At 46.2% G+C, this 20651-nt stretch overlaps 1 protein-coding gene across 5 annotated transcripts in view; it reads right to left on the reverse strand.

The window, feature by feature from the left end:
* SIPA1L2 (signal induced proliferation associated 1 like 2) overlaps positions 1-20651 on the reverse strand; it is a 130227-nt gene that overhangs the window by 26378 nt on the left and 83198 nt on the right. For 4 of the 5 annotated variants that reach the window (XM_064487874.1, XM_064487873.1, XM_064487876.1 and 1 more), the window contains exons 10-15: positions 10092-10349; positions 7819-7902; positions 6271-6371; positions 5805-5908; positions 3544-3929; positions 627-845 (exon numbers count right to left, since the gene is read on the reverse strand). In XM_064487874.1, the coding sequence (XP_064343944.1) occupies positions 627-845; positions 3544-3929; positions 5805-5908; positions 6271-6371; positions 7819-7902; positions 10092-10349 (1152 nt within the window). The remainder of the gene's footprint in view (positions 1-626; positions 846-3543; positions 3930-5804; positions 5909-6270; positions 6372-7818; positions 7903-10091; positions 10350-20651) is intronic. The other variant, XM_064487877.1, reaches the window with a different exon arrangement.

Here is a 20651-nt window from a genome sequence, read left to right on the forward strand (position 1 = left end):
CAGCCCTGCCCAGCCTTGCTCTGCGTCCCTGAAATGTGATCTCTTTACTTGTCTCTTCAAAGACACGTCCTCAGAGTTTTAACTCACGTTACAGAATGAGTTATCAGTGTTTTTACCCCTTTCTTTTTTCCTCCCCTCTCCCTACCCCTCGCAAAACCTGACCCCTGAAAGGGAAATCAAGTCATGTTAAAATTAGGTAAAACACTTTTTCTTTCATGATGTCACGTACACAGCAACTTTAGGAAACACACACACACACACACACACACACACACACACACACAGGCTCTGTGGGAATTAAGACTATCCTGGACCTCATTTATTTACAGAATCTACACTCCTGCCATCAATAGCACATTACTGTGACTTTTCCTTTGCACACAGCTTTCCAAATATAAAAACAAGGAGAAACAGAGATGTCTTTCAGTCTTACATGAAAACATCAAGGAAAGAGAAAACGTTTAAAGAGAAAGATACAAGCCAATCTTTAAAGAGTTTTACAAAGCTGTTTCTAGAGTATTCTTTTGGAGAACATCGATTTCTGCTTGGGGGAAAAATACATCTGCTAAGCCAACGCCCCGGACGCCCAGGGCTGCCGCGAGGGGAGCCGCCCGCCGCTGCCTTACCCGGGACACTTGGCCACTCCCGGCTCGTCGGGCGGAGGGCTGCCTTCCGACTTCTTCCAGCCGATGACATACTTGTTCAGCGCCCCTTGCCTGTGGTAGGGCTTGGACCCGGGGATCTGCTGACCGCTGCTGTGCGACACGATGTAGACTTTGGACGTATCCAGAGAGCCGCTGGTTTTAGAACAGTGAGCGGAAGGGCTTCCTGAGTGGTGGGAACCACTGGGGAGAAAGAGAGACAGAAGCTGAAGGCAGGACAATCAGATCCCAGCCGCGCTGGCCGGAGGCCCGACTCAGCTGCGGCACTGGACTCCTGGCCCGCTCTGCGAGCAAAATCGGGCAGAGAGAGGCCGAGAGGCTGTCTTTGTGCTGCGAGCCTTCTTAGAAGGCCCCGTTCCCCATAGGCCGAGGGTGTTCATGTGCAAGTTGTATGCCTGTGGCCAGAAGGATGTTAAAAAACACGGCCAGGGGAGATCTAATAGAAAATTGGGATCTGACTCCAACTGATGCCACAAAAGGAAAGAAACTCAAATGGTGAAGAAACACAAGAGAGGGAACTCAACCTCAGCCGTCACCAGGGAGATGACAGTGCAAACTAGAGCAGAATATCCTGGCATGCTCACCAGACGGGCCAAGATGGGAACATGTGATGCTGGACGGCCAGCATCTGGGGCGATGGGTCCTCCTCCTGCTGCTGAGGGTGAAAGTGTGCACAGCAGTTTGGAAAACCGTCTGGGCATGACCTGTAAAGGTGTGCGCTCGCCCAGCACAAGACCCAGCAATTCCGCTCCTAAGCATACGCCCCAGATAAACCCCTGCAAGGGGACAGCTGGAAACAGACAGCAACACGGACAGGAGTGCTGATCCTAACAGCTCCCCGCGGCTGGCATCCTGAATCATCAGCAGTGGAATGATGGCCAATTAACAAAAGCGGTAAAATAATAAATAAAATGGAAACTCCAGGAACGAATGAGCTGAGGCCACAGACAACTGGGGTGAATTTTACAAACCTCATGTGGACAAAGTCACACAGGATGCGTCAGGCATGACTGCGTTTTCTAAGAGTTCATAAACAGGTGAAAACGAATAGTATAAATGTATGTTTGGGAATGTATAAATCAGCATGGAAGCTGTAGAGAAAAGGGAGAGGACGGTTATCACGAACGCCAACGGTTATCAGTGGCCACCTGGAGGGGGAAGAGAAGGCTGGTGATTGGACAGGACACAGGGGGCCTCTGCCAGCACAGTGCTTCATCCAGTACAGTCATACGGCTGCTCGTTGTATTATCATGTGACACAAAATAACATTTAAAAGACAGAATCCCTAAAAACAGCAAAAAATCTTAAAAGTCAGTGGTTCGGCTAAGACCAGAAGGACTTACAGCCCCACCTGTGTAGGGGTTTACTGGGGTGTACGCTTAGGAGCGTAATTGCTGTATGACCATCCCCGGAAATACAAAAACCTAAAGATCTTTTTTTTTAATTCAGGAAAACCAACAATATAATGTTTCATGAAAAATGAGTCAAAATAGAGACCAGGAACTACTTTACAAGTATTTAAAGTTTTAAATGCTTCGATGACATGTCTAATGTCAGAGTTTCGGAAGGCAGGTAAGCGGCACTGTCAGCCAGCCTGACGCACAGGTGTGGCCCGGGGCCCTGCAGCCAGGCTGCCTGGGGCCCGATGCCAGCTCCGCCCTTGGCACTGGGAGGCCCCGGGCAAGTTCACTAATCTCAGTTTTCTCACCTGTAGTGTGGATGTAACACTCTCCACCTCTGGAGGGTTGCTCTGAAGGTTATCTGAGTTACTACCCGTGAAGCACTAAGAACAGGGCCTGATACGAGTTAAGCATTATTCACATGTAGTTAATGTTTTTTTAAGTGATGTATGAAAGAGTTAGTCACAAGTTGTTGCTACTGCAAGAGTTTACCACAGGGTTGCTTGGGCAATAAGCTCCTTGGAATATAATCTTGTTCTGAAATCTCTGATTAGCACGTACCCTGGCTGAAAACCTTATGTATAAAGGAAGTAATTCAGTGGAGGAAGTAAATAAAAAAAGCCTAAAATTACGAATGATATTAAAAACGGACTTTTTATAGATTTCAGAGGAAAAGAGGAAACACAGTAAACTAACTCATCTCTGCGTCTTTGCATGTTGCAGACACTGTATTTGCAAAATTAAACAACAAAATAAAACAAATAAAACACCTTATCTGTCTACCTCCCCTGAACCACGTGGTTGCTGGCGGTGGGTCTGGTGTCCCTGAGTGTGACTGAGGTTGCCCCCACTTTGGGGTTGAGGACTGGGCCCGGGGGAAGGTGTTTTAATGCCACATGTTAAACATCTACAATTAGAACAAAATTCCTTTCAATTTAGCTAGACTTTATTTTTTTTAAAAAACGGAGTGTCAGTCTGAACATATCTGCCTTGTCAGACATAGTCCTCGAAGGGGGCCCGTGGAACAGGGGAGGACCGGGCTCGGGCCTGTGCCTTCATCACTGGGCATCACACAGACGACACAGCGGCCACCCCGCGTTACCATTCACTGTCACCTGAGCACCGTCTAGGTTGCCACCGCCTCTCCTAAAAACTTCGAGACTTTGAGACGACAGATTGGACTGGGAGAGAGATGAGAGGCCTGACGGGAGAAATTAGCATCTCTGTTGAGTGTTCTCTCAGATTTAAAGAGAAAGGAAGTGACTGTCACCCACAAGGGACTTCTTACTGTGCAAATTTCAGAATAGACTTTGGAAACAGGCATCTCCTCTGAAGTCAGATGGCCTGGCAACTGGTGACAGTGATCTCAGGGGCATTCGTTCCCACTTCAGGCCCCTGCCCCCACCACCCCAGCAGGGGTGGCGCCCAAGTGCCTGGGTACCCCACGCGGGTGCTGGCCAGCGGTGCAGGGAGGCCCTTACCTGGAATGGGAGGAGATCTCGCTGAGGTCCCCCATGCTGCCGTCGGCAGCACCGCCGGCAGAGACAGGCGCGTAGCCGTGGACCGCGTACATCTTGGCCTGCTCGTCATCGGGCCCCGGGATGCCGGCGGCGTCAGCCCACTGCTCTGCCCGGCCGTGGACCAGGGCCCTGCCGCCCGCCAGGTGCAGGGGGCCGAGGACGGCGGCGGGCACGCATGGGGCTGTGTCAATGCCGCTGTCCGTGGAGGCCCCCTTGATGTAGGTCAGCCCCAGCAACTCGGGGTCCATCAGGTCCCCAGACCCAAAGTGCTTGTCATCGCTGTTGCTGGAGGTGTTACTGGAGAGTGTGTTGCTGCTGGAGTGGCTGGAGCAGCTCTTATCTCCAATCTGGAGAGGAAGGAGAAGTGGGAAGGCTTCAAACAGACCCCATACTTTGCTGATTATCACCCAGACTCACAAAGTTATATACCAGAGGATTTCACCCAAACCCTTCCTACTCACTCCTCCATGTAAGGCAATGCAAGCATTTACTTTAAAAGAAATCCTGGTTTTAGGGGGAGGGTATAGCTCAAGTGGTAGAGCACATGCTTGGCGTGTCTGAGGTCCTGGGTTCAATCCCCAGTCCCTCCTCCAAGAATAAATAAATTAACCTAATTACCTCCTCCACCAAAAAAAAAAAAAAAAAAAAAAAAAAAAAAAAAGTAAATAAAACAAAAAACTTGGAACACGTTTAAAAAAAAATCTTGGTTTTATGTAAAAGTCCCTGAGTCATGATTCCTCCCACAATTCCAGTTAAAGGGGTATCTTTTTAAGTCTTTGCTCAACTCTCTGTACGTGACGCACAAAACTCCTGCCACGGTGTCACCAACAAGGAGACAATCAATGGAGGTTACAGAAGCTGGGAAAGCACGTGGGAAGTTAACAGAAAAGGGAGGGCAGCCTTTTGTCCAGAAAATGCTCCTATGACGAATGACAGTGTCAGCCCTGGGTTTGGGGCAGAGATGCGGGTTGGGATCACAGTGGTGGGACTTCGGCCAGTCACCCAGCCCCGCTCTGTGCTTATGACTTGGAGCCCAGTGACTAGCGTGTGGACCCAACGAGCTACTACGTACAGAAGGCCACTGCAGCCACAAAGCACAGCGTGTGCACGAGCCATCTCTCCGAGAGCCCAAGTCAGCGCAGCCCCGGGGCTGATGAGAGGGGGCGCTCTTGAGAGTAAACGGGAAGGCTCTGAGGTCCCTGGGAGACAGAGCCGAGAGAACAGGGCAAAAGTCCGTGTCTGATATGCCTGCATAGACACGGCCCCTCTGCTCAGCCCGGGGAGACTAACAAGACCGGAAACATCGGTAAGGGGCTGTGACGTCGTGAGAGCTGGTCCAGCCCTGATCTGTTTTCCAGTGGTTTGGCCTTTCCTTCCTTCCTTCCATCTTACTGGATCCCTAAGCAAGCCCCCCTGCCCTTTGGATCACACATCCGTCTTCTCAAGTTCACTCCCACCCCCAGCCTCCCTGTGCAAGTGGAATCAATTAGTGAGGTGAGGCCGGCGGGGTCGGCACACGGTGAAGAGAGGGACGCCACACGTGTTCGCCTGGAACGCTCAGCTGTAAAGCTCGCCAACCACATGTGGAGGAGGAGAGGAACAACTCGGGTCAGGAGCTTATAAAATGCCTGCAAATTCTGAAAAACAAGCTACTTTATAATGTTGGCTTTACTGGCCAACAACCGCAATCCCTGTTTTCACCTTTAACCAGAAAGTAAGTTTCACTGAGCTACCATCACCCACACGGCTGGCTCACCCTGTAGGGTTTTCGCAAAATGTGAATCAAACCACTTGGGTGTCGTGTGGATCCTGCTGTGTGTTAGTATCAGCTGTGGCTGTTACTAACCAGGCATCGCCTGCAGCTGCACATGGAGTGGCCAGTTCCAGGCGGGGCATCTCTGACCACACACCCCACTTCTCAGTTTCCGCTGCTGTGTTATGTCCACAGGTGGATAATAGTTAACAGATTAAAAACATCAAGGATCGAAGGCCGAGGCTACAATCTTGGCTATGCCAAGTAATCTACTGTAGGACCTTTCTTCGAGGTTCTTTACACATCAAGGAGAAAAAAAATACTTAAACTTTTTGTTTAGTTATTTTTTTCTTACTTCACCCAAGAGCCTTGTGCTTTAAATGACACGCCCCTGAGAATCCCTGGCAACAGTGCTAATAAACCGGTCAGAACGGCTGAATGAGCGTTTGTTTTTGATGAAAGGACTTACATGAGAAAGCTTATTGGGGGAGTCTTTGCAGCCTCCGTCTTTCTGCAGGGCTCTTTCTTTATAGGAACTCAGGACTTTGGAGGATGGGCCATGCCACTTGGTTTCTGTCACACAAAGAGAGGAGACTTGGGCATCTCGCTTTGAGTGTTAACAAAAGAGCAAAGAAATGCAGGAAACCAAAGGAAGGTTAGGTGAAAGCGAACAGGACTGTGGTTCCAGAACCTTTTGGTCTTAATAACAGATATGTCCCAAGAGCAGGCAGAACCACCACCACCATGAAGTTAATGCTCCAATTCCCAGGCACTGAAACCACAGCCAGCGTGACCACGTCCCCAGTGATGCTGGGAGGTCCAGGGCCCACCCAGGTGGGTGGCTTGAAGGCGCTCGGCAGATACGCGCCGAGTGAGTGGAGGAGTAAATGAGCGATGGGCGGTGGGGCAGGAGGGAGGGGCGAGGTCCTTCTTACCCAGGTGTCTGCTTCCTTCCAGGGCGTCTTCCCGCTCCCTGGCCCCTTCACATTCCAGAGGCCCGGAGCCCTGGTGCTCGAGCAGCAGGGGAGACTGGCACCTGGAAAGGAAACAGAGCTGAGCCCTGCCTTGCCCGCCCTGCTAGTTTCCCCCGTGTGCGCCGGTCCCCAGAGGGGCAGGCCCAGGACCCGTGATCAGAGGCTGTGTCCTGGCAGATGGAGGTGGGTCTGTCGGCCCAGCCCTGCCGGAGAGGCTTAGAGCATCTGGAACTGGGGGCTCTCATCTCACCCCTGGGTCAATAGAGGCACTGGGCTGGCGCCATTTACAGATAAAGAAGGCGGCTGCCAGGAGGTGGAAGGGCTGTCCAGGGTCAGACGGCTCGTCCCTGACAGGCTGAGGGCGGGCTCCCTGCTTGTGCTGTTGCTGGTTTTCTTCTGCTGAGAACACGTGCACCGATAAATACGTCTTTGTATCAAAGTTTTTAAGGGAAGAAAATCAGATTGATCAGCTCTAGACTACACCCAAGTGGACTTGGTTTTATGAGAACTCCAACTATGACAATATACTCCTCCCTGAGAAACTGCAGAAGATTTATTTGCATCACCAAGAGGTCCTTACTCACAGAATCCCAGTTCCAGATCCTGGTTGGCAGAAAAAGCCAGAAATGGTTTTCCCATGGATATAAAAAAAGCTCCCCTCTACTTTGAAAATGCAATGAAATTGAGAAAAACGTCTTTATGTACAACTTTTAAGAACCCCATGTCTGGAGGGGGAGGGTATTTCTCAGCCTAAACCAGAGGGAAGGAGAGTCCCAGGCAAAGTCCTCCTCGGCTGACCTGGCCCTTCCCTCGTCTAAATCAGGGCACTCAGCTCCTTTGAGGGGCAGACGTGAGACTCAGTTGCAACGACGCACCAACACTGCTGCCAGGAGAGAGCAGGACTCCACTGCCAGAGCCCTCTCCTCCCCGGAGCGCAGGTGCGTTTCCCCTGAGCTACTGTATCCATCAATTCTGCGACCCCGTTCGCAGGCATCCTCAGGCGCAGCCTGAGGCACCAGCTCCTGGACACACACGGACTGGCCCACCCAGTGTTGGGGGCAAGCGTCCACTCTTCTCTAACAAGAGGCCGAGAAAACGTGTCGATGCTAAACCCGCCTTCTCCGATTCTGAGCTGGGTTTCGGAGAAAAAGCGCTTTCAAGGGAGGCTGTGAATTTATTCTTTGTCAGCAGTTTAAACAAAAGGGAACCTCTAAAGGGCCACCACCCACAGATCCCCAGATCCTTAATTTTCACATATTCAGAAAGACTCTCCTTTATTAAAAAGAGAGAAAGAAAACAGACAAGCTCAGAATATAGACAAATGAGGGCTAGCTCACTAGAAATGATGAGCTGCCCACCCTGGACAAGCAGTTTATCAAAGACCTGTCTGCAAGTTTCTGTCCCCGCCATGGCTTTGTGTTCAGCAGGTGCACAGTAAGTGCTTCTGAATGAGCCCCAGAGATAAGCCCCCCTGCCCAGGGGCCCCAGACGGGTAAAATTGAGCCGTACCCGTCATAGCCAACTTGCGGTCTCCAGGGTCCGCTCCCGCCGGGTCCCGGGTCGCTGGAGGAGGACTGGTTGCTGGGCGAACTTCTGAAATGTTGACCAGAATCATTAACAGGGCACTGAGGGATCTGGGGGGTGTCAGCATCTCGGCCTGGCTTGTTTTATAAATATATTCATTTTCACAATGACAAAGGAAAGGGAGAAACACACACTGCAATGTGAAATGGAATAAATCCTGGACAAATAAACGAAGGATGGGCGAGGCCGTGAGATTTCAGGTGGTTTATGGTTGGTGATTTATTGCACGAAAGAGACGTGGCAGGAGCAAGGCCACGCTGTCTAAAGATTTAAAGCGCAGATGCTGAATCGAGTGAAACAGGAGGAACAGCAGTAGAACCCTCCCAAAATACAGAATTATGGAAACATCGCTACTACGTGTTCTGTGAAACTGAATGCAAGGCACGTTTTGGTTCTATATTTAAAATGGATGCAGAGAGAAAACTCTAAATTTGGCAAAGCATTTATTTTCACACATCTATGGAATGCAAGCTGACTTATTTCAGACACAGAGACACAAGGAACACTCGTGAGAACTCGCTTGATGAAGACGTGCTTGCCAAGTTTCCCTTCTGCTATCAGAACCCGTTGCTACAATTTGCTAAATTCTCCATTACTAAGGGAGGTTCTGAGGACCCCTTTCCTTCCCATGCCACTCCTATCACCTGGGCTACCGACTGTAGGCATTTCTCTGAATATGGGAAGCTGATAAACTCAGCAGACCTTTGATAAAGGAGATGCAGAGTCAAGATGCTTTAATGTCAATTTAGGGGGAGGGTGTAGCTCAAATGGTAGAGTGCGTGCTTAGCATGCACGAGCTCCTAGGGCCAATCCTCAGTACCTCCATTAAATAAATGAATGGATGAATGAATGAATGAATAAACCTAATTACCCCACCAAAATAAAAAAGCTAAATTAAAATAAAGATGATTTAATGCCAAATTGAAGTAACACCACTCCTGTGCTCATTTTAAGAATAAACTGGAACAGAGGAAAAGACCGTATATTTTAATCTTATTAACTATTTATTAACACCTATATAGGCTTCCTCTCATGCCAGGCACAGTTCTAAGCAGTTGACACCTGTTGATTGACTCAGGCTTCAAAATGCCCTGTGGAGGTCTCTTTTATTGCCAGGTTTATTTTTCAGATGAGAACACTGGAAGCCAGGGAGTTTCAGATTAGCCGACACAAACTAGTATATATAAAAGAGATAAACAACAAGGTCCTGCTAGGAACCTATAATGAAAAAGAATCTGAAAACCAATACATGTATGTACACGTATGACTGAAACATGATGCCGTACACCAGACGTTGACGCTACATTGTAAACTGACTCTGCTTCAATAAAAATTAAAAAAAAAAAAAAAAAAAAAGAAAAGAAAATTGGAGGCTGAGAGAGGCCCAGTAACAGGACAAGGTGACGATACTAGAAACACCTGCTGACAATCAACATATGACCTCCTAGACCAGAGCCTGACCAGACACTCTGAGGAAACGCACGGTGTCTGTAAGGCCTGTAAGTTACGTGGAAGCTAACACAGCAGGAGTGTAAGTCAACAACAACAACGCGACAAATTTACTGTTTTGTTCACTTAAAACTACCTGTGCCAATTACTCAGCCCCCAAATTCCCACCACTTCTCACACTAGTGGACTTAGGTTTTATTTTTATTATATTTTTTGGGGATTGAGCTTTGAGTGCATTCTCTCAGGGGGAAAATGTTTAATTTTAAAGGCAACTGACTTTGCTTAAAATCAGAGAGAAAAGCAAAGAAATGCTAATGCTCTTGGGACCTCTTACTACCGAGAGGAGCATGTGAGGAGCTAATCACGGATTTTGCAATTTTGTTTGATTTATCCTCAGAAGTATTTACATTTGTCTAGAGACGCCTGCAGGATGGTTTGTGGGGTCTCTTTCCCAAGATGGTTTGGAGAGCGAGTTGGCAGGAGGGTGGCGGTGGAGAGCGACAGCCACGGCCCTGGGGGGCGGAGTCCGTGGGGAGGACCTGCCATCAGCCATCAGCACCCTCGCTGGGCCAGGAGAGGGGCAGACCCCAGGCACCACAGCATCGGGGGTCTCTGTCCAGCCGCCCTGCCTGCCAGGTTGGTCAGAACAAGCTAAGAAATGACGAGGGCCATCGAAGTGCCCCCAACGATCTGAAGTTCTCACTGCAGTTTCCCCAGGGCAGTCCTTGAGGAACCGGCACCAGCGTTACCTCGTGCCGTCGGGCAGCTTCCGGTCGAAGGAGGTGCTGCGGGGGATGGCGGCCTGGTTCTGCGGGAGCAGCGGCTGGCACTGCAGCCGGTCGGGCGTGCCAGGGACCGGGGAGGCCCTGGGCAGCGGCTGCAGGGCGGGCGTGGGCACCCGGTGCCACGTGGTGTTCCTCCGGAAGGGGGTCTTGTACTCGCAGGGAGTGCCCTCGCTGTCGAGTTTGTACTCCACCATGGGGATCCGGCAGAGCTCCGAACACCCTCTGTTGGGCCGAGAGGAGATGGTGAGAAGGGATGCTCAGCGCTGAGGCAGCATCACGGCCCACAGACCCCGATGCAGAGCTGTCTACCCTGAGGCACATCCCTGGTGACCCTGTCTATTTAGCACCCAGCCTGGGTCAGAAGGGTCCAGTCTCAAGCATGTGGCTTCTGGTTAACCAACACATACCACACGGTATCACACCCATACGCTCTGTCTCTGTATGTAGCTTGCCAGCTTCTTGGACAGACCCAGATACGTCGCTAACCAGTTTGCATACATGGAATCACTTGTACGATGCATGGGCAACAAATGAATTTTAATAGATTAAAAATGCCTCATATATAATCTGAACAGGCATTTGAAAAGATGATTACATAATCAAGAATCATGGTCACGTATCACTTTTTTATGAGTCTGAGAAAAGCAAAAAGCGAACTAAGGAAAAGTCACAGTCAAGGGAAGACCTGAGGGTCCACCCTGTCCAAGTCACTTGTGGTCTCAGTTACCATGGTCCCTCCTTTAAACCAGCATCATGGCTCCCCACAAGGTCATCTCCTGAGTGCTCTCCCATGGGCTCCAGTGATCAGTCAGGGACGTAAGACCCTTTATCCTGAAAAATGTCATTTGAGTCAAGACATCTGTCAAGTTTCCCGCTAATTAAGAGTGCATATAGTACTACTGACTTGAGCAAGGTCAACCTGTGAAGCCAACTGGTGGGAGTCTGGCAAGAACACAGGAAGACGGTGAGTTCCACTTTTGAGTGTTGGGGTAAGTCACCCCAATCCACCACGCTGACGAAGACAGTGCCTCTCCCTAGACATTCCAGAGTCCACAGAAAAACTCTAGCAGTCGCCCTCTGCAAAATCTACATGGGCAAGGTGCCGCGCTGCCATTCTCAAGGTGGTGAAGTAAGAGGTTACACCTCTTTCCAACCTGCTTAGAAATCATAAAGGTGGGATATTACCGTCTACAGCAAAACATCATGAACACCTGCTCTTGTCTTCCATCCCAACCGCTGTTCCCTGCAAGTCACTGGAGGTTCACCTGAACCTCGGGCTTTGGTGTCTCAAAGGCTGCAGTTGCCTGAACAGTACAAGCCAAGTAATCTTGAATGGAGACTCATGGAAGTTAAAGGTCCTGAAGTTACGTTTTGAATGAAAGGAACGTGAGCCTTGAGTCCTAGGGACCAAAGGGCAACTTGCGTTTCCAGTGCTTGCTTGGGTTTCAAGTTTATTGAATTTGTTTTAAAAGGAAGGAGAAAAAGGAAGGTGGATGACTGAGCAGTGTGCTGTCTTTAATTCATGCTCATAGATTGCAGTCCTCAGTAAGATGCTGCAATTTAGCTTCAATCTTGGAAGAAAGCTGTTATATAAATGCATAATCATGACTAATATCTGAGAGATGGCTGACAAAAATGTGTGCAATACATGAAGTCGAGGAATCAGGGTCAAATTATTTCATTTCCAGTCTCTTGCACAAGGTCATATGTGAGTGATCTTTTAATACTAAACATGGCTATTCTTTTGCCCTCATAAAAATCAACTTAAAGAACGGCTTTGTTTTACAATCAAAATGAATTCTGTTATTAAATGACATTTTTATAGCAACTACTCTTACAAACTAGATTTTTGCTTTACTTCTATGACCAAGACATCAGCTGCTATTTGTAATAATGCTAATTGTAACATATCATCAAACCTAGTGAAACTCAGTTCTGCTCCATATGTATGAGGAAGTCCTTGAAGGATACATATGGAAATTCAACCAATTTTTAGGGAAATGGGAAGAGGAATAAAATAAGAATTAAAAATGAGCCTGCAGAGGCCCTCACATTGCAGCATCTATGGTAAACGGAGCTACACCAGCCCCTGCACACACTCCTCTCTCCCCCTGGGATGGCCCCAGCTCATCTGAGCATCCAACCTGGCGCTGCTGTGAAGGGCACACCTCACACATCTCTGGCTGGCAAGTAAAAGCCAATCAAACCCAAACTGAATGCGAAAAAGACCTAGCACACGAAGACATGCCACAAAAAGTGAGCTGCTCGTCTTGTGTGTAACTGCAACATTTTTGAAGACTTCCGTCTTTTGCTTTCCTGCCTTAGTGCAGAAATTCAGACCTCACTGACACATGTGCTTGGTCTCCATTAAACAGACCAAACTGAGCCAGTGGATATGACCTGCATTTCTAGCTTCTGGGATTGTTTTCACGATGTAGTTGCCAAAAGGAGGCACTCAAGACACTGGATGAGGTGGTGGGGGGAGGTACAGCTCAGTGGTAAAGCACATGCTTAGCATGCTGAGGTCCTGGGTTCAATCCCTAGTCCCTCCTCTGAAATAAAAATAAATAAATAAATAAATAAATAAATAAATAAATAAATAAATAAATAAATAAATAAAATTACCTCCTCCCCCCAAAAAACAAAAAAAATAAATAAAAACAAATATATATATAAAGACATTAGATGGAGGATCCCTTACACGTGGGCATACTGACTCCCTCTTCGCTCAGTGACAAATGAACATGTCATCTGATGCTTCTAATGGACACTCCAGGTAGAGAGCAATACACATCCAGCTTCAGGGTTCAAAATAAATACAATTTTCACCACTGCCTGTCTAGCCAGTAACTTTGCCATGTCTGATCTTTCTCATTTGTATATCCTGGAAGGCAAAACATTCTGTAGGCCAAGAAGGGTTAAAAATGCGCTAGGTGGAAACATGACACTACGAGGAAGGGTGGTGCATAGCTCAGGGGTAGAGGGCATGTCTATTGTGCACCAGGTCCTGGGTTCAATTCCCAGCACCTCCATTAAAAATAAATCATGAGAGGGAGGGTATAGTTCAAGTGGTAGAGCGCATGCTTAGCATACACAGGGTCCTGGATTCAGTCTCCAGTACCTCCTCCAAAAATAAAATAAGTAAAATCTAATTACCACCCCCAAAATAAAAGAATATATTAAAAAATAATGAATACCTAATTACCTCCCCAAAATTTAAAAAAAAAAAACCTTTTTTTAAAATTTAAAAAAAAGAAAAAAAGTGACACCACAATATGGTCACAATCACAAGGCATTCCATTAATTGGAGTCCTCAGAGGATCTTGTGTTTTACTGCTTTATTCTGACAAATAATACAAACCCACCCGGCACGGCGGACTCCCTGGGGTGGCTTATTTCTGCACAAGGGACACTCATTAACTTACATCCACACTCATCAGCATTCTTCCCTGCTGCCTAAAGCAGGGTCTCCCACCAGTAGATGTCTAGTCTCCAACTGCTGCCCCTTCCCGGCTTCTGGGCAAGCTCTGCATCTGTGGGCCCATGACTTCAGGGACACCCAGCAAGGTCGCCGAGATGGCATCCACACACGGCCCCATGCCTTTCAAGTGATGCCTCCAGCTTCCTGGAAAGACCCTCCACTCACCATCAATAAACGGGCACTTGAAAGTAGAATTCGCTGCTGGCTGGGCTGTGGACTCAGTTCTAAAGAAGCACTTTAACCTCGGCTGCCTGACCATCAGGACCAAGGCTGTTTGAACCCAGCCAAGTGGCAGAGTTTCCTCTACTCACTCCCAGCACGACTCCTCTATGGCAATCACACTGCTCTCCACTGAAGGGAGAAGCGCTGACTCTGGGGTCTAGACCCAGACCTGCCGATGGGTAGTTCAGAAATGGGATCATCTCTTTGGACCCAAGTATCTCCTCCTGCAAGTGGAAGAGTGACAGCGTAGCCTGTGTCGGATTAAATTCTACAAAGTATATAAGCTTCCCGAAGTGACAGCTTCAAAGAAACTAGTTACAAACTGATAACATTACTTAAATAAATCTTTTCGCTTCTATAAAAGAGAGGAAACCAAAATAAAACAGCAAAAGACCTATGTATTTTCATGAAAGCTCTTTCTAGATAATACATATTTATAGAACTCTGGAACTGTAAGGTTTAACAGTAACAATCATAACTGCAGACAATCAGAGCTGCGAAATTTCCTGTGTCCATTTACCTATAAACAATATGCCATTATCTTCTTATTTTATTCTTTCATCTTATATCAAAGTGGGACCCACGACTTTGTGCTACTTTAAAGGGGGAAAAGCCCTAGGGATAATGAATAGGGACAAAGACTGTTGAAGAGTAGTCAAAACAAATCAAAAACAAAAACTAAACCAAAACAAACAGACAAACAAAAAAACCCCAGAAAACCTAAAACTGAGAAAGTTTAAAGGAATGAGATGTATTCTTACCAAAAAAAAAAAAAAAAAAAAAAAAGGAACAAATTAGCAGGACCTTCAGCCACAGCTTAATCATGTAATTATAACTCGTATTTGCTCTCAAATTGCCTATTGGTTTTACTTGGCTTGGCTGCATCACAGCGAAACTTTAACTGAACCCACTAATCTAATGAAAAGCCTTCTGATGTACTGCAACGCTATCCTTTACTTCTAATTCACACTTACCTGGTACAGCACTTGACAGGTTTCAACAGACAGGACATCATTTCAATTTCACAAAAATGTTGGAGGCAATACAAAGGAAACCTCCAACGATTTTCAGAAGAAGACTCAGAGAAGTTGGAAAGGTGAGACTGCTTATCGGGGACAGGTTCACCCTGACCATCAGGACCAAGTCTGCTTGAGCCCAGCCAAGCGGCAGTTTTCTGAATCCTAGCTCTGTACTCTTTCCAAAACCCTTGGCCGGGACCTTAGAAAAGTACCAAAGAACAGCTGATGTAGCCCAATCATGTCACAGTTTCCAACAGGAGCTAAAAGAATCTTTGGAAGCATAGGCAGATAGATTCCCCTCAAATGAACGAACTACCTGCTTCTTTCATATTATGCACTTTGTAAAAGAGCCGTTTTACAGCCCTAGGGATTGAAGTAATCACCGATATTTTAATCGTTTTAACGTCTGTTATGCTAATAGACTGCTAATGGCTAAAAGACTCTTTCCAAATTATCCAACAAGGTGACAGGGGTAATTGATGCTCATTCACTTAAATCACCAACTCTTTCTTTCTGTTGTAGAAAAAATCAAAAGCTCCCAACAGGGAGATAACCACTGAGGATAACTTCCTGTGAAGGTTAGGGCAGCCTCATACATGAAATAGGCATGAAATGAAATAGTAATTAACTTTTCTACCGATTTCCTTAATTTACAGACAGAAGAGGAGAGACATCTCGACTGCAGATAGCAAGACATACCCAGACCATAAACTCACTTGAGCAAGCCCTTTGAATAAAGGTCCTGGATCGAAAAGGTTGAAAGGCGTCATATGACACAGGAGGTGAGGCTGTCTGGTGCTGAATAATTCATCAGCTTCCCTGCTCTCCTTCTGACCAGATGCAGGGACCACTAAACTAACAGAGCATGAGACCTCAAACAGGGCAGGGAAAGTTCTTCATGCAGCCAACCACTTCGTTTTCTTTCTTTTCCCTTAGGAAGCTTGCCGAGGAATAACATTCTATTGTGTTATGTACATCACAGTTGAACAGAAGATTCTCAAGAGCTAACTTGATGCCTGATTTTTTCTGTTGCTGTTGCTTTTTTTGGTGGGGGGAGGTAATTAGGTTTATTTATTTATTTAGTAATGTTAATGGAGGTACTGGGGATTGAACCCAGGGCCCTGTGCATGTTAAGCATGCGCTCTACCCCTGAGCTATTTCTCATCCGCCTCATGTCTGATCTTTGATGAACATGTTTCCGTGAAACAGAGTACCCACTGGTTGGCTATCATCACAGCCCGGTGTAACCTGTCCATCATGAGACAGCTATCTGCCTAACTAACAGAGAACTCTGGCTTCACCATTCCCTTTCGTATTTCAGTCACTGTGTCAATGTATCACATTTCAAGTGGCCAAAAAAAAGGGTCGTAGGCACTAAGGTGCAGATTATTCACTGAAGTGGGTGAGAGTGTTTTTAGCGACGGGATGCTTATTTTTAAGTAATAAGCTGTAGGTCTAGTTTGAGAAACCCATTTTTAAATAGCAAAAATGGGGGGAAGGGTAGAGCTCAGTGGTAGAGTGCACGCTTAGCGTGCACAAGGTCCTGAGTTCAATCTCCAACACCTCCATTAAATAAAAATAAAAATAAAAATTACTTTCCCCACCAAAAAAAAAGCAAAAAATATAATAAAATTTAAAATAGCAAAAATATAACTGCGAAGGACTGCATTCAGAATGCCACACAGACAAAAAGGAGTCAGGTTACTCTGAGAACCCTGACTTCCGTATTTTCTTCACAGTTCACATAAAAATTCATTACCGGAGGTCCCATGAGACAATACCAAATATAACTAATTTTCCTTTTCCATACAAATAAATTGGAATCCTAATCTAAAGCCTCACTTTAAACCCAGATTTCAACTCACTATTCATCTATCTGTCGATCCATCCATTCATCCATCCATCCACCAACTGCTAATCTGACAAAACTGAGTTTTCCTTCCTGTTTCTATTCCCATGTCCCCCTCTGCATACTTCAGGGACGGTCAGGCAACAGGCAGCAAGACAGAAGGCAAGAACGTATCGCTTCCATTTTACAGGATGGTCAGAGAACAACAATTTAGATTCATGACGACATGAGATCGTTTCCACTGTTTTGCATTACATAGAACAGTATGTCTTGGAGAGTGTGTCAACAAAGTATGAGAAATCACACAAGACAGATGCACCACAGTAAGGAATTTCATTTCCATTTTTATTGGACGCATTTCCGAAATCACTCACACTGTACAACAACTCGTACATAATTCTGATGAGCTGTTATTTCCTTTATATTAGCCTTGTAAGTTGATGTGCTTTAAAAATGACATTGATAGGATGTCAGTGACCTTTGAAGGCTAGGGACTGAGGCCACACCACGCCTTGCACGAAACCAAGGAATGCTTAATGAAGCCTCCTCTAAACGCTTCTCCATCTTTGCCGCAGAGACCATCTGGCTTGGGAAATAGCCTCGCTCCCTTTCAAACCTCATTTCCATCTGAAGAGTGCTATTCCCTCACTGCTTCTTGCTACTCATCCCCAGTCTACAGAAATCCATTCCTGGACCCAATCCCAGCACGTGATCACTTAATAAGCATTCCCAAAGGGAACCTCCCTGGTGTGACGTTCTCTGGAACTCCATGAGGAAAATAAAAAATGGCCCTGCCTTCCTTTCAAGCTGTGGGATGGCTGAATTATCACCACCCCGAGGCCAGAGAATGGGACTTCAAAACGCGGGGTGCCTTTTGATTCGACATAAATACTCTCTCAGCGAAAGACTGCGTTTACTCCAGCAGCTTCTGAGTCATAAGCCAACACCCCCCGACCTGTGGACAACCAGGAGTGAGTCTGTTCTCACTACAGGCCTCCCCCATTGCGGACAGGTGCAGACGGGCTCCGACGACAATGCTTTCTCCTTGATCTCCTGCAGGACAAAACTCGAAACTGATGAATGGCAAAAAAGATCCATGCATTCTTTGCTCTATTCTTCACCATGTCATGAAGACTGAGAATACCTGGCAATTCATTCACTGGCCATTCTTTATGACTCTTACATTAAAGACAACTTCGAAGAAAAAAATTACACACACACGTCCATTTAAATCAATGGATTCTTTTGGCCCCCTCCATGACAGGCAGTTAAGAGCCAGTTTGTGAATGATGGGGTAATTTCCCAGGGCACAAATCAAACCTGCAGTTTTACCTTGAGAGTCGCCTTTGTATATTTTGCTGTCGGAGTTGTGGTACTTTGCTGAGAAGGTGTGTGCTTTAATTTTCAACATGAGTGGAGAGCTACTCATTTCCTCTTAGACATCCTCCCCTACAGTTTCTTTAAAAACGAATCTAATAATGCAGAAGGCTAAATTTGCCTACAGCGTGAATGAAATGGAAAATGACGTTTCATACTTAACATCGCAGACTAAGGTAAGGGACTGTCCCTGCAAGGATGACTTCCTGTTACGCGAGGCTGTCTGACAACAGCCAGTACTTTTATCAGGCCGCCCAGAGAGCCACAGGCGTAACACGAATCCAAAATGAGCAAAAATACAGATTTGCAAATTTACAAATTCAAAGTCACAGAAAATTGGAAGACTGAATTGGAAGACTCTGAAATGACAGGCTCAGGACCTTTGTGGATTACAGAAAGGTCGTGGGTAGGCATGCCAATTTTGGAATGTTACTACTGGGCAAATAGCTAATTCTCATTCTGGCTAAGGTTAAATTCCAGGAGACAGTTATTCCAGATTAATCAGGAGAAAATTCCGGATCTTTTCAGGGAATGGTATTAGTGATGAGATTCTGAGGAAATACAGGCAAAATCTCCAAATATGTTGAATAGCTTCAGTAAGAGAATTTGCTTTAAAACAAAGAATTAGTGTGTTGTGTAGACCAAAGCAGATAACATGTCCTTGGATCAAAAAACAATAGGTGGAACTTTGAAATAATACTTTTTGTTTGTTTATCTACTTGAGCTGAAAACCAATTCAGCATTTCTTAGGAAAGTCTATTTTTCTAAATCATATGTTTTAAATACCAAATATAATGATAACTTTAACATTTTTATTAACCAGATCTCCTGAATGCTTAAAAAAAGTCTTACTGAGCAACAGCAGACTGAAACTAAAAATAAAAGAGAAATGCTGTTTTTGAACCCAAAGGGAGAACATGGTACCGGTTTTGTCTAAATCTATAGAAGTAACCAACCTCTAAGACAGATGAAAAGCCTCGACTCCCACCGTGAAATTTACAAATCTGTAACTCTAGCAAATGAAGACAGAAATCTTCCCATATGGGAAAAACTTCTAATAGCTGGCTTAAATTTTATTTTAAAAGACTTTCATTTCCAAATACTTCAGCTTCAAGGGCTGAACGATTTCCTTTCTGCTACTTCCAAGTTGCATTTTTAATAAAACAGTTTTGGTCTCTGATTTCTTCCTCCTCATACCACTGGGTGATTTATGGGACTCCTGAGGAGCAAATGGATTTAACGGGACAGAATCCAGCATGGCAACAAAAGATGGCTTATATTTCCGGGACATGCGACTGCTACTCTCAAGAGGAATATCAGCTTGTTGACCTTTATTTTGTAAACCTCTTGGGCAAAAACCCTAATTGGGCAAATCGCTATTAGGAAACAAGACCATAGAAAGTCAAGCCGGGAGCAAATGGAAAGGTAACCAACAGAAATACACTGTGGCAAAATCGCACACGTTAACCAAAGAGGAAGGTGGTGTGTCGCTGGTTTGTCTTCTAAGAAAAATGTCATGGTTTAGAGCTGATCCACCCAATATGGCAGCTACTAGCCGGCTTGGGGCTGATGACATCTTCATTCATTCCTTACAAGGAAATATCCATTTCCTCAGCGTCACTCATCACATTTCAAGTGTGTGCGAGTCACACGCGGCTGGTGGCTCCTGTTTTGGACGGCACAGATACAGAACACGTCGATGGAGGAAGTGCCGTCGGACAGGTTTAGGAGATGCAGAGAGGAGAACGAACGAGCTCAGTGACTGCAGAAAGAAGGTCAGAACGTGGGCACCGTAATCTTGCTATCTCTGAGTGTGAATTTCCCATAGAGCCCCAAATTCAAATCAGTATCTGAAAGTTCTACTTTATTATTTTTTTTTAACTAAAATGAGTGGGGTGATGGTTCTGGCAGAGGGTGCTACGTGTTTTACATACACCATCTTATTTCATCTTGATAAAGCGGTATGAGGTAGGCAGTACTGCAACCCCCACCTTGCAGAATATTCAACGAGGCGTAGAAAGAGCAGGGGGCCTGCCCATGATCACACGTCTAATGCCTGGATTCCAAGCAAACTCTACCCCTCCTCCCAAGCCAGAGCTCTCGGGCAGCTGGTAGGCGCTCCATCTGAGATGTGGGCAGAGGGAGTGCTGTCCAGTTGGCACTCCCGACACTGCCGTACAAGGTGAATGGCTTGTTCTTAGCGTTCTCTCTCCTTTTGGCCTAATGTTTCCTTTCCTTTTCTTTTAATAACTTCTTTTCCTTTTATTTTATTTTTTTGGTTTTTTTTTTGGGGGGGGAGGTTAAGTAGATTTATTTATTTATTTTTATTGTTTATTTATTAACTGGAGGGACTGGGGATTGAACCCAGGACCTCGCGCATGCTAAGCACGCGTTCCACCACTGAGCTATGCCCTCCCCACCTGACCCCTGGTATTTTCTTGATGTTGAACATCATTACTGCCTATTAACAATGGAACGGGTGACACTTTCCAGTCTATCCTTGCCCCTCCCCGCCATCTACCCACCTCTGAGCTTTCTAAGTCCAGGCACCTCTTTCCCCATGTTACTCGCAACAG

The sequence above is a fragment of the Camelus dromedarius genome, chromosome 8 (genome assembly GCF_036321535.1).
Source record: "Camelus dromedarius isolate mCamDro1 chromosome 8, mCamDro1.pat, whole genome shotgun sequence".
Classification (NCBI taxonomy): Eukaryota; Metazoa; Chordata; class Mammalia; order Artiodactyla; family Camelidae; genus Camelus; species Camelus dromedarius.